The sequence below is a fragment of the Chiloscyllium plagiosum genome, unplaced genomic scaffold (genome assembly GCF_037043375.1).
Source record: "Chiloscyllium plagiosum isolate Xiang-an unplaced genomic scaffold, Cpla_swu_hap1 HiC_scaffold_2, whole genome shotgun sequence".
Taxonomy (NCBI): Eukaryota; Metazoa; Chordata; class Chondrichthyes; order Orectolobiformes; family Hemiscylliidae; genus Chiloscyllium; species Chiloscyllium plagiosum.
Window position 1 is genome coordinate 28,301,879 of NW_028270140.1, and position 14,627 is coordinate 28,316,505.

At 39.1% G+C, this 14,627-nt stretch overlaps 1 protein-coding gene across 8 annotated transcripts in view; it reads right to left on the reverse strand.

Moving 5' to 3' along the window:
* ccdc171 (coiled-coil domain containing 171) overlaps positions 1 to 14,627 on the reverse strand; it is a 265,898-nt gene that overhangs the window by 101,326 nt on the left and 149,945 nt on the right. For all 8 annotated transcript variants that reach the window (XM_087995453.1, XM_043717546.2, XM_043717537.2 and 5 more), the window contains 2 exons: positions 10,200 to 10,695; positions 6,305 to 6,421 (listed from right to left, as the gene is read on the reverse strand). In XM_087995453.1, the coding sequence (XP_087851579.1) occupies positions 6,305 to 6,421; positions 10,200 to 10,695 (613 nt within the window). The remainder of the gene's footprint in view (positions 1 to 6,304; positions 6,422 to 10,199; positions 10,696 to 14,627) is intronic.

Genomic DNA, 14,627 nt, shown 5'->3' on the forward strand with positions numbered 1-14,627 from the left:
GAGATGTACAGCATGGAAACAGACTCTTCAGTCTAACTCGTCCATGTCGACCAGACATCCTAACCTAATCTAGTCCCATTTGCCAGCACTTGGCTCATATCCCTCTAAAACCTACTCATTCATAGACCCACCTAGATGCCTTTTAAATGCTGTAACTGTACTACCTTCCACCACTTCCTCTGGCAGTTCATTCCATGCACACACCACCCTCTGTGTGCAAATGTGCCCCTTAGGTCTCTTTTATATCTTTCCCTTCTCACCCTAAACCTTTTCCCTGTAGTTCAGATCTCCCCCACCCCAGGTAAAACTTATCTTATCCATGATTTTATAAACCTCTATGAGGTCATCCCTCAGCCTCCAACACTCCAGGGAAAACAGCCCCAGCCTATTCACTATTGTCCTATAGCTCAAATCCCCAACCCTAGCAACGTCCTTGTAAATCTTTTCTGAACCCTTTCAAGTTTCACAACATCCTTCTGATAGGAAGGAAACCAGAATTTTACGCAATATTCCAAAAGTGGCCATACCAATGTCCTGTACAGCCACAATATGATCTCCCAACTCCTATACTCAATGCTCTGACCAATAAATGAAAGGATACCAAGCACCTTCTTCACTATCCTATCTACCTGTGACTCTATTTTCAGGAAATTTTGAACCTGCACTCCAAGGTCTCTTTGTTCATTAACACTCCTCAAGACCTTATCATTAAATGTATAAGTCTTGCTCTGATTTGCTTTTCCAAAATGCAGCACCTCACATTTATCTAAATTAAACTCCATCTGCCACTTGTCAGCCTATGGGCCCATCTGATCAAGATCCCGTTATACTCTGAGGCAACCTTCTTTGCTGTCCACTATACCTCCAATTTTGGTGTCATCAGCAAACTTTCTCACTGTACCTCCTATGTTCACGTCGAAACCATTTCTATAAATGATGAAAGGTAGTGGACCTAGCACCGAACCTTGTGACGAACCACTGGTTACAGGCCTCCAATCTGAAAAACAACCATTACCACCACCTTCTTCTACCTTTGAGCCAGTTTTGTATCCACATGGCGAGCTCTCTCTGTATTCCATGAGATTTAACCTTGCTAACCAGTCTCCTCTGAGGAACCCTGTCTGAAATCCATATAGGTCATGTCCATCGCCTTGCCCTCATCAATCCTCTTTGTTGCTTCTTCAAAAAAAATTAAATCAAGTTTGTGAGACATGATTTCACATGCACAAAGCCATGCTGACTATCCTTAATCAGTTTCTGGATCAGTGGTGCTGGAAGAGCACAGCAATTCAGGCAGCATCCGAAGACAGGCAAAATCGACGTTTCGGGCAAAAGCCCTTCATCAGGAATAAAATTCCTGATGAAGGGCTTTTGCCCGAAACGTCGATTTTGCTTGTCTTCGGATGCTGCCTGAATTGCTGTGCTCTTCCAGCACCACAGATCCAGAATCTGGTTTCCAGCATCTGCAGTCATTGTTTTTACCTCTATCCTTAATCAGTCCCTGCCTTTCCAAATAAATGTAAATCTTGTCCCTCAGGATTCCCTTCAACAACCTGCCCACCACTGATGTCAGGCTCACCGGTCTATAGTTGCCTGTATTTTCCTTACTACCTTTTTGAAATAGTGGCACCACGTGAGCCAACCTCCAGTCTTCCGGCACCTCACCTGCGACTATTGATGATACAAATGTCTCAGCAAGGGGCCCAGCAATCACATCCCTAGCTTCCCACAGAATTCTAGGGTACACCTGATCAGGTCCTGGGGGCTTAACAGGACAGTGAGCATGATATTCAATCATCCATTTAGCCATGTTCTATTGGTTCTAACATGCAAGATGCAGAGAAGGGAGGATTAATAATTCCAGAAACATTTGAAAATGATAATCAATGGTCTAGTGCTGGTTTTGTTCTTAACGAAAATGAAAGAGCTCATTTGTTTCCTGGAAAACAGAACGTGTTTTAGCAATGAATGTTGATTTAGCTCTAAATGTCCAAAGTCAAAATTTGTGTGTTCTTGACTATCAGGCAAAATGATCTTTTAATAATCATTACACTAGTAGTACCACTTCTCAATTCCTGGTCTTTACTGGGAAGTGGGAAAGCTAAAGACATGACTGAAAACTTGGACTATCTGTCATGGACCAGGCCTGACCCTCTCAAAACATTTCAAGAAAGATGGTCTAAGTGTTCAAGTTGTTTTAAGTAGGTGTAATGTGGATATTCCAGGAGTGATGAAGTTGGTCAAAATCCCTCAGTTTTAAATAAAACAGAATTTATTTACAGAGTACCGAATGAAACACAAACAAAAGAGAACAGAATATAGAATAACCTATCCGAAAACCCAACTGAATGATGCTATTCCAAATGCCTGCAATGATTCCAGATAAAGACTCCCTTGGCAAAAGGTAAAATTAGACACAGATTCTTAAAAGAGAGAGAGAGATGGCATTCCACTGAAATGTTTCCTTTGGACTCCCCATTATAAACTGACCAGCAGTTTTGAACAGCCAGACTGTTAAAACCAAAACAAACCAGACAAGAGAGGAGCTGGGAGAACAGGCCACTCCCCTTTCATTGTACAGTTTTTAAAAAAAACTTAAAAGCTTCTTCAAGTGATAAATCCAGTCATCTCAGAACCCATAATTTTGTGACCCCGATGAGAAAAAACGACGACAATGTAACCTTGTTAAAAGGAACAGCATCGTCACAGTCATTATCAAGAAATGGGAAGTTTGACTTGGAAACCATGCCCATCAGATATTGAAAATGGACTTTAACAGTCTTGAGTTTAAAATCATCAACTTGATTGAATGTAGCCATTCGAAAAATGAGATAACATATCTGTTTTGTTTGTATTCACAGCATGCCTTAATGACTACCATCCAATGGCTATGGCCTCCATAATTATGAAGTGCTTTGAGAGGTTAGTCATGGCTCACATGAACTCTAGCCTCTCAGCCTGCCTTGATCCCTTGCAACTTACTTACCGGCGCAACAAGTCCACAGCTGACATCAAGACCCCAGCCCTACATTCATGCCTGGAACATCTGGATAATAAAGATTCATTTGTCGGGCTCCTACTCATCAACCACAGCACTACCTTCAACATTATAATCCCAACCAACTAATCTCCAAACTCTGAGACCTAGGCCTTGTCTCCATCCTCTGCAACTGGATCCTCAGCTTCCTCACCCCCAGACCGCATTCAGTGAAAATAGACAATAGCACCACAATAATCCTCAACAACGGTGCACCACAAGAATGCATACTCAGCTCCCAACTGTGCTCCCTGCACACTCATGACTGTGTGGCCAAATTTGGTCTAAATACCATCTCCAAGTTCGCCGACAACACCATCGTTGTAGCCCAGATATCAAACAACAAAGAAACAGAATACAGGAAGGAGATAGAATGCTTAGTGTCATGGTAAAAAGATAACCTCTCTCAATATCTAAAGAGCTGATCAGCAACTTCAGGAAGAAAGGAGGAGGACACTCCCTTATCTACATCAATGGAGCGGAGGTGGAAAGGGTCAACAGCATCAAGTTCCTGGGAGTGTCAATAACCAACAATCTATCCTGGACCACCCATGTAGATACCACAATCAAGAAGGCACAAAAATACCTCTTCTTCCTCAGGAGAATAAGCAAATTTGGCATGTCCATAAGGATCCTCACCGACTTTTACAATGAAAGCATTCTATCTGGGTACGTCATGGCTTGGTGTGACAACTGCACAGGACCATGCGAAACTACAGAATGATGAGAACATAGTCCAGACTGCCATGCAAGCCAACATCCCATCCATCGACTCCATCTACACTTTTCATTGTTGCAGAAAAGCAGCCAACATCGTCAATGATCCCTCTCACCCTGGTGATAATCTCATTCAAACTCTCCTGTCAGACAGAAGGTACAAAAGCTTAAAAACACGTACCAACAGGTTCAAGAACAGCTTCTTACCTGTTGTTATTACATGCTGAATGGACCTCTCAAATTTCAATTCTAATGCTGATCTTGCTTTTGTACACCTCTTGTACAACAATAACTTTGTATGCCTTGCACTGTTCACCCTAGGGTCTATATGTCCTTGTATGTTATGATCTGCCTGTGCTGCAGGCACGACAAAACCTATCACCTGACAACAATAAACCAACTCAGTATCTATTCTTAGCCTTTTTGAAATATCATGTTGTTGATAACATTTTGGGTAGAAAAAAAACATTTGTAGCACTGTCAGAAGTTATGGAGTAACTATATCATAAGATAAGGACTCAGAACACATTCAAGGAGAAATTAGCAAATGATTGGACACTCTGGCTACTTTCCAACAGAGACAGGGAAGGCCATCTCAACATGCTTAGGTGCTGGCATGATCTCCTTTCTTGCTTCGTACATGATTTGCTATAACCAAATAGACAAGGGACAGATCTTTTTAGTATTCAGTACTGCAGCGGCACAGGTGGCATGGTGGCTCAGTGGTTAGCACTGCTGCCTCATAGTGCCAGGCACCTGAGTTTCATTGCAGCCTCAGCTGACTGTCTGTGTGGAATTTGCACATTCTCCCCATGTCTGCTTGGGTTTCCTCCAGCAGCTCCAGTTTCCACTCACAGTCCAAAGATGTGCGGATTAGATGGATTGGCCTTGCTGAATTTCCCATAGTGTCCAGGGATATGCAGGTTAGGTGAGCTAGCCATGGGTTACAAGAATGGTGTGCGGGGGTCTTGGCGGAAAGATTTTCAGAGGGTCAGTGTGAATCCGATGGGCCAAATAATCTGCCTCCACATTATAGGGATTATATGTATGAAGAACTAACACTACGTGATGCAGATATTTGTATGAAATCTGCAGAAAACACTGGGTTTCTTTCCTTGCCAGAAGCTAGAATTTCTTGCTATTAACAGATCTTTAAACTTCAAGAAATTACTTCTGCCAATCTTTACCCTCGTGACTTTGGCACTGATCTACAATCTTTGCTTTCCTTGTCCTAAATAGCCAAAATTATCTACTTGTTTGAGGGTGACATAAAGTGCCTCAATTTTCACTCTCATTCCTTCAAATGCAATCTTTCTGGCAACATCTTTTTGTCTTTTTGCTATGCATATTCAACCCATATTGTAAACTTCTGGATTTTATTTGATCCGCAATACTTTGTTCGGACGTCTTCTGATTCCACATGTAGAACTGTGTTCTCAGCAGATCACAAGTTTGTTATTCTCTTACCTCCAACTTTTCCCCCCAGAGGTAAGTTTAATGCACTGAATATTTATTCTGTGTACAAATGCAGCCAGCATTAGATTTAGCTGTAAGTTCACCAGTTGACTGGAGTTAAGGTTATGAATCAGGCCTTGTCAGCTGTACACAAAATAGCTTGATATTCATTATAAAAGTGGGTTCAAAATTTTTCAAAACAGGGAATTGAGACTATTGCAATCCACTGAACCTTCGAGTCAGATCGTTTTAAATGACTTCCATTATATTTGAAAGCTGTAAAGGTGTTTTCAAAACAGAAACCCAGAATGTCTCCACAATCTGTACAATTCTAGAAAATTTATGTTTTCCGAATTCTACATAAACAGTTTAAAGCAGAATCAGCCAATTGCTGGGATCCCTGTTAGTCAGTGTGTGATAAAGGAAAATTAAACAATAGTCTCCATTCATCAGCTACATAGAATGCAGTTGATGACGTTTGGCTTTATTCAGTGCTACGGGGAAAAAAATAGAAATATGTAACTAATGTTTAAAAACAGCTATATGCTGAGATCAACTTGAAAATATTACTATACCTTTCATTAAGGTTATTGAACTTTATACAGTGAAAGAAACTACATGCCAGAGAATACAAGATCATGCCAGTGTACAACAACTAAGCAGCAGTTAGCTGGAGCATATCCACATACTGATCTCAACTAACAATCACTCACAGAGTACATCTTTGACATTGCAATCAATTAAATATACAGTGTAATAAATGAAAAACTGCTTGAAAAGCTGTTTGCTGCATCTTATTGAAAATTTTAGCAAACAAAATGTAGTCTAAAAATTCATTTCTAACATAGGTTCTCAATACTGTTTTAAGTAAAGTTTACATCACATTACTCTTTTATGATCACTGTGTGCAGTTAGGCAGAGCACAACATTGAATTTTTAATTAGATTGAACATGTATGTGCAGTTGTAATATTAAACAAACTGTTTATAGGGATCTCTCCACCCCTCCCCCCCCCCACCCCCTATCCCCCCCTCCCCCAACCTCCCCCCCCCCCCCCCCACCCCAACCCCCGAGAGAACTGTAGGATCTACTTACTTGATTTAGTGATTATATCCTGTAACTCAGCCGTAGAATCAACTACTGCAGCCAATAGCTCAGAACTGGAAAACCATTCAACAGCCTGGATAACACTGTTCTGTGCGCTTTCCTGTCCTAATGAAAAAGTGATAACATAATATGACAATACATATAGTAATAGGTAAATGCGTGGAATACTGTCGATAGATGTAAAATGTAAAACCTACACTAAAGCATTCTGTAAAACTTTGTTAACATTTTTGTGAGAACTGTAGCAGAAGAAAATGTTTAATTTCAATCTGGTACATTTTTTGTCTTAAAGTTTCAGTATTTGTATACTCTTCAAAGTAATAGAATAGTTGCTACTTCTTGGATGTACAGCTAAATATTCCCAAGTCTTCATCACATGACAACTTGCCTGTGCTAACTGTTCACAAAACAGTTTCCAGAATCAAAACCTTAAATTCACGGAAACGTCATCATAAAATTAAATTAAAAGATGATAACGTAATTCCAACTAAGAGGAAGATAAAAACAACCAATTCTAGGCCTTGTGTAATTCTAGGTCCTGAGCTATTGCAACAGTTTCTAACATAGTAGGAATTTGCAGCACACGAAGATCTATTTTATGGAACTAAATTGAGATAACAGGACAGCTTGGAAAAAATTCACTTTTCACACTGCCTTTCTGAAACTGGGATTATGGTTTATTATTATTTTGGGTTTCCATTATTTATCATCTTGGATACAGAAGTTCTGGTTACTCAGACTTCTGGTCTGGGCATCTTCAAGTGACCATCCTGTCCAATATTAAATTAAATAATCATATAAGCAAAAACTAGTGGGGCATAATGATTGTTGCCAGAAAATCAGGCACAGATCTGCATGACGTGCTCCTTGTGGACACAAGCCAGCTGGAATTTGAGAGAATGGAATCAATTTTTACTGAGAGAGAAATGTCAGGCTCAAGGAATTGTAATGCTGTCTACAATATCATGGAACTCAAGGAAAACTGCCAAGAATATAAAGCCAAGTCCTCTCCCATCCTGCTTTGCTCTGTCCCTGGAAAAACATATGTAGGATATTCCTTTTGATATGTGAAGCTATACCTGTCCCTCTGGTACAATGGACTGTGAACTTGAAGATGTTACTAATAACATTTCCCTCAACCAAGAAGGAGCCTGTAACAAAAGAAATGGCCAAAGTGACCTTCATGCTGCCCAAATATTGTTCTGAGGCTAATGCTATGGACTCTAGCAGGCTAAATAATGATGGCTTCCTTGAAGTGGAGGCACCTGAGATATTGTTCTTTCAGCAGTTCATGTCAGAGATTTGTTCCTATAAAACAATTTTTCAGACAGCCTGCTGTGCAGTGCTTTCCTGCTTCCTCTTAAAACTTTTCTTGCTCTTTCCATTTTCTTGCAGCTTTTCCCATTCTAGCCACAAAAGCAGAAAATCAAATTACCCATAAATGCAGTAAAATGGTTTAGAAGACAGTCAATATCAGCAAAACCTTTTCAGCAAATGCAAGTCTGTTTTCCGGATTAGAAAACAGATCGGATTATTAGCAGAAGTTGTCAAGCAAATCTCAAATGACAACCAGCAACAAGTCTGTACACAATGAATGGGCTGAAGAATACTTTCTGCCCAACAGTGCCATGGATTGCTGGACAATTTGATTGAGCAGCCCAATATCACAACATTGCCCCACAGCAGCAGACCTGAATTTTAATCTTTTATTTAGCAATTTAACACGTTCTGGTATGCAATTGGAAGCCTGTGAAGCAATAATTCCAGTATGTAAATAAATAATGAGTCCCTCTCACTCTATCGGATGTCCCAGCAACGCCGCTATGATTGATAAATGGGAGTGCAGTGACTAAATTTATCGGTCAGTGTTGGACGTCACTTATCCTGGGAGAGATTTCACTTTTCTTAAGAACAAGAAACCAATTATTGAAAAAATATGCATGCTTATGGCATAGTTCAAACTAAGATTAATCAATATCCCATTCACCAAATACAAAGAATCAAGATAATTCAAAAGAATTGGCATAGACGAATGAAATATTCAGGCAAGCTCATCTCATTGTCACAAACAAATAATTTCCTTGGATGGAAAACATCAAGATATTTCCAAGAAACAGTCTTGCTTCAAAGCCATCTATCCAAAAGAAGGCTTACTGAATTCTTTTCATTATCATCAATATTCCACAGTAACTTAGAGATCCTTTAATTAAAATGCTGGCAATACATTTGGTCCATCATGTCAGCTCTTTTAAAAAAAAACTGATTAGCTTCACTCCCCTTTTCTTTTCTCATAGCCCACAAACGTTCCTCCCAGCAAGTACTCAGTAATTTGCAGCAAAGATTTGGTTATCAAATTTTCATGCTTTATTGCTTCAGATAGTGCATTCAAGATGACAACAGCCTTCCCCCACCCCCATGTTACCATTGTAATCTGTTACCTTATATCAGTTTCTCTAATTTTTTAATAACTTTGAACACCTCTATCAAATCTCCATTTAAAGTTTTCTGTTCTCATAACCACAGACAGGAAACAGAGTAAGAATAAATGGGTCATTTTCAGATTGGCAGAAGGTGACTAGTGAGGTATAGCAGGGATTACGGCTTGGACCCCAGCTATTCACAACATCTATTAATGATTTAGATGAGGGGATTAAACAAAATATCTCCAACTTTGCAGATTACTCAAAGCTGGATGGAAGGATGAGCTGTGAGGAAGCTGCAGAGATTTGGACAAGTTGAGTGAGTAGGCAAACACATGGCAGATGAAGTATAATATAGATAAATAGGAAGTCAGATTATTATCTGAATGGTGACAGATTAGGAAGGGAGGAGATGCAACTAGACTTCGGTGTTCTTGTTGACTAGTCACTTAAAGTAAGCATGGAAGTGCAATAGGCACTGAAGAAGGCAAATAGCATGCTGGCCCTCATAGTAAGAAGATTCAAGTGCAGAAGCAGGGATATCCTGCTGCAATTGTACAGGGCCGTGTGCAGTTTTTAAAAGCTAGTTAGGTCTCAGCTAGTGATACAATTGTCATCAGGTAAGAAAAGTTAGCTTTGTTTCTACTTCCAATTATCTCCCAATGACCCTTCCTGGAAAGATGAGAGTTAAGCCTGATTTGAAGCATGTTTAGTTGCAATATATTCTGCAATCATATGATAGCTAATATTAACAGACAGGCATGATACATTTGAAAAAAAGGTCAAAAGGGAAATTTTAAGATCAATGGCATCCATGGGACTGTACCACCACATATCTAGCCCTCAGAATAGGATGGGCAAAGTGGCAATTGAAATACAATTTGAGGATAATACATTTTGAAACAAAACCTGCACGTGCTTCTTGCATATCATCCTTAAAATGATTCAGTGCTGCAGCTTGTAGTGTCCATCAGCTGATATTAAAATAATAAATAAATTCTAATGACGCCATAACATATTGTGAGGTCGGACTTGAGAACAAGTGGGATCAACTGGTGGCAGTCAATGTTGATGTCAGACGGAGAGAGAGTTCTTGTTAAGCATCTGGTTGTCAACAGATAATGTTTACCAGATCAACAAAAATATCAGCCAGTGCCAGTATCCAAAATTTACTGCATCAACGATAGATTAAAGGATTAAAGATCCTAGTTAAGGATTGGACTTTCCAATAGGAGAATGGAAACGGCCATTCACTGTTCCTCACAGAGCCGATGTTATATTACTGATTTTGGTTATTCATAAAGGGCAGCTTTCCACACATTTATGATTACTTATTTCCAGTAAGTGTCTGCTTTTGGAGCAAAATCTACAACAAAGATCAAATAGGAAGGTAGAAGTTGAAGATCTGCAGCTAAAATAGTAATAAATTGCGATCTTGAAATGGCAGCCAGGTCAGTACTTACTTGAATGAGTGATGTAGGACTTCACTTTGCCGGTGCAAATTACAAGTCTTGGTTTATTATTAAAGCCCTCAGACCAAGTAAATAGAGGCTTATATCCGAGACCCAAGGCTTGAAGTCTGTTGACTGCTAAGATTGCTATAACACTTTTTCTGAAAACTTGTATCAATCCTTTTTGAGGCTTCTTTTTCTTCAATTTGCTTGGATTACTTTCCAGAGAAAGAACCTGAACAACAGTCCTGATTTCATTTTTGAAATATTCAAAGATATGTACTTGATCTTGAAGAATGTCCTTCTGCACAGAGAGCTCACGGAATCTATTGTATAATGGGTACAATGCACCGGCCATCAGAGCACAAGCTGCTAGTAAAGCAACATGTTCTTTCCATGTCTGAGATAATTGTTTCTTTGTAAGAGACAGTTCAAGGGTCAACTTGTCCTTGACTTTTGTCAGACTGGATAACTTTTCTTTGGCTTCTTCTGCTCCAAGATGGCATGACTGTGAAAAATTACAGAATTTAATCAGTTGCAATTCTGAATTTTGTATTAAATAATTCATTAATTCTTCTCATTATGAATGTCTGGGAGTAACAAAGCAGCTTCTATCTCAGCTTTTAATGACAATGGTTGCCTCCAACACTGCATTATCTGTGTTATATCTTATTTCTTTAAAATACTTTAAAATGAGCTTTGAATTAGATGTAATCTGAAGTGTTCCTTGGTCTCTGTTGTGACAATGGAGAGCCATAACTATTGTCTGCGAAGAGGAATATCAGTTATTCAAGCAAGAGAGGTTAAAGTTTCACATCAGAACCAAATGGACTATGCATAAGCTGGAGATTGGAAAAATATAGGTCTCATCCTAACTATGTGAATGATAACATAGACTGATAATATGATTTCTTATCCAAAGAGAAAGCATTAATTCGATCTTGTGTTGTGGTTTTGCCTTTGAGTCCAGAAGAATTACATATTTGGTGTAGGTTTTCATTATAGCAACAGTTATCCATTTTTTAAAAACATTCAAGCATGGGATATGGGCATCATTGATTAGCCAAATATTTATTGTTCCTCCCAAATTGCCAAGAGGGTAGTTAAGAGTTAATCACAATAATGTGGGTCTGAAACTAGATGTATGCCAGACCAGGCCTTCACATTTCTACCTGGTAACAATGTGAAAGAGTCTGTAGAATAGACTGCCCATGCAAAGACAGTTAAAAACTTTCTGCTAAAATTTTGGATTCTATGTTATTTTGTTTTGGAGAGGTTTAAGTATTGTCCAAGCCAGAGTTACTAGCTCTTTATTTTGGAGAAATATTTTACTTTTAATTGACTTTAACTCAACTTTAAATTGAAAAATACATTTGGAGTATGTGGTATTTTCTCTTTCAGAGTGGACAGGAGTTCATGGTGGGAAACTCTCACAATCTCTGTTATGAAATAAGGTACAAAGGTAATCATTATTTTTAGAACTTCATAGAAGCCATTTGAAATATTAAGAAAATCTAACTGTAAGATCAATAGCTAAAACTCATAGTCTATGCCAGAATTCTAAGAAAGCACTGGTAAGATAGAAACCAGATTCTGCTCAGCCACTGGGAGCACAATGATCACGCAAATTCAAACACTAGCAATTATTTTTTATCCTTGGTAGGTAAAACAGCTCATTAAAGCTAGAATCTATTTAACGGAAATTGGTCAGAACTTATGCATTTCAAATTTGTACATTGTGCATTGAATAGTAGTAAAGGGAGTACAAATTATGATCCAGTTGTAAATCTGTGTCTGCAATCTCAGTGAAACAATAGCAATGTCTTTTTATGGGTAGATTTCACTTCACTTCCTTTTAGGTTCTATGTATTTTTTAAAACAAGGGTGCTCCCAGGTATTGGCAAAGCTCAGAATAGGCAAAGTAGTATTGATTCAATCCCTGCCTGCAAAGGAACATTCTGTTCTGTTTAGAATACTCACAAGACTGCATGGAAAAGGAAATCAAAAAATACTATGTTATGAATCATGACCACAAGCTTGTATCTTACCTGTACATAATGGAATATCTATGGATCATTTAGATGTCTGATTTACAAATAAATTGCTACGTTTAAAGTCCAAGTTAAACTAGAGAAAAATCTACAGCTGCAGAATTTAATTTTGCTGTACAGAGATTAAAATTCCCCATTTACACAAATCTAAAGAGCAAAGGTTCAGGCTTGTAGGACTGAGTATTATGGATTTCCAAATGAATACAGGAGATCTCTAAAACTTCGCTGGCTAGAAGTTACTAACTTTCCAATTGCTTTTCAGCTAAGTACAAAATCCTTATTAAATCATTGTGCAGGAGGGCTATTGTGTGGTTATATGGGAAAATATCTAATTTGAGAATGACAGATTTACCCCTCTATGTCCTCAATTATGACAGCTAGTTATTAAACAACAATGCTCCTACATAATGCAAACCTGATCAGTGGACTCTTAGGGTCATCCATATAGAGTAACTTGGTTTCTGACTCTCCAATACAATAATATAATTTTTGGAATGTCATCAATCCCAAAGAAGATTACTTACGAACAAAGCAGATGGGACAATGAAAGTGATCAATACTCAGTCTGATTTGATAGTCTAAATGAATAACCTGTAAGTTGAGACAAAAACAGAAGTTGCTGGAAAAGCTTAGCTGGTCTGGCAGCATCTGTGAAGAGAAATCAGAGTTAACGATTTGGGTCTAGTGACCCTTCCTCAGAACTGCCAGCTTTTCCAGCAACTTCTGTTTTTGTTTCCATTTACCACATCCACATTACTTCAGTTTTTATTTATTAACCTGTAGATAGCTTACACTGTCTCCTTTGCAGCACATTTCACAATATTACCCCTACACCGAGGACAAAGAATAAAGACAATTACAGCATAGGAACTGGCCCTTCAGGCCGATCCAGATCCTCTATCTCAGCCTGTTGCCTATTTTCTAATGCTCTGTATCCTTCTACTCCCTACTCATTCATCTATCTGTCTAGATATATCTTAAATGATACTATCATACCTGACTCGACCACTTCTGCTAGCAACGCGTTCCAGGTACCCACCTGCATAAAGGACTTTCCACACATATCTCCCTTAAACTTTCCCCACTCACTTTGATCTTGTGACCACTAGTAACCCAGTCTGGGAAAAAGCTTCTTGCTATCCACCTTGTCTATACCTCTCATGATTTTGTAGACCTAAATCAGGTCCGTCCTCAACCTTCATCTTTCTAATGAAAATAATCCTAATCTACTCAACCTCTCTTCATAGCTAGTGCCCTCCATACCAGGCAACATCCTGGTGAACCTCCTTGGCACCCTCTCCAAACATCCACATCCTTTTGGTAATGTGGCGACCAGAACTGTATGCAGTATTCCAAATGTGGTTGAACCAATGCCTTATACAATTGTAACATGACCTGCCAACTCTTGTACTCAATATCCCATCCAATGAAGGATAGCATGCCTTATGTCTTCCTGACCACTCTATTGACCTGTTTTGTCACCTTCAAGGAACAATGGACCTAAGCAACCAGATCTCTCTGTACATCAATTTTCCCCACAACTTTTCTATTTACTGTATAGTTCAGTCTTGAATCGGATCTTCCAAAATGCATCACCTTGCATTTGACAGGATTGAACAGCATTTGCCATTTCTCTGCCAAACTGTCCAATCTATCCAAATTGTAGTATATTCTCTGACAATCCCCTTCAATATCTGCTATTCCACAAATCTTAGTGTCATCTGCAAACTTGCTAATCAGACCACCAATACCTTTCACCAAATTATTTATGTATATCACAAACAACAGTGGTCCCAGCACGAATCACTGTGGAACACCATGGGTCACAGTTCTCCATTTTTAGAAATTCCCTTCCACTACTACAGCCAGTTCTTTACCCATCCAGCTAGTACATCATGGACACCATGCAACTTCACTTTCTCTATCATAAGGAACCTTATCAAATGCCTTACTGATGTCTATGTGTAGGACATCTACAGCCTTTCCCTCATGAATGAATTTTGTCACTTTCTCAAAGAATTTTATTAAGTTCATAAGACATGACCTTCCCTGCACAAAACCATATTGCCTATCATTGATAAGCCCATTTTCTTCCATATGGGAATAGATCCTATCCCTCAGTATCTTCTCCAGCAGCTTCCCTACCACTGACATCAGGCTCACTGGTCTATAATTACCTGAATGATCCCTGCTACTCTTCTTAAGCAAGGGGACAACATTAGCAATTCTCTAGTCCTCCAGGACCTCATCCGTGTTCAAGGATACTGCAGAGATATCTTTAAGGCCCCAGCTATTTCCTCTTTCGCTTCTCTCAGTAACCTGGGATCGATCCCATCTGGGCCTGGGGACTTGTCTACCTTAATGCCTTTTAGAATACCCAACACTTCCT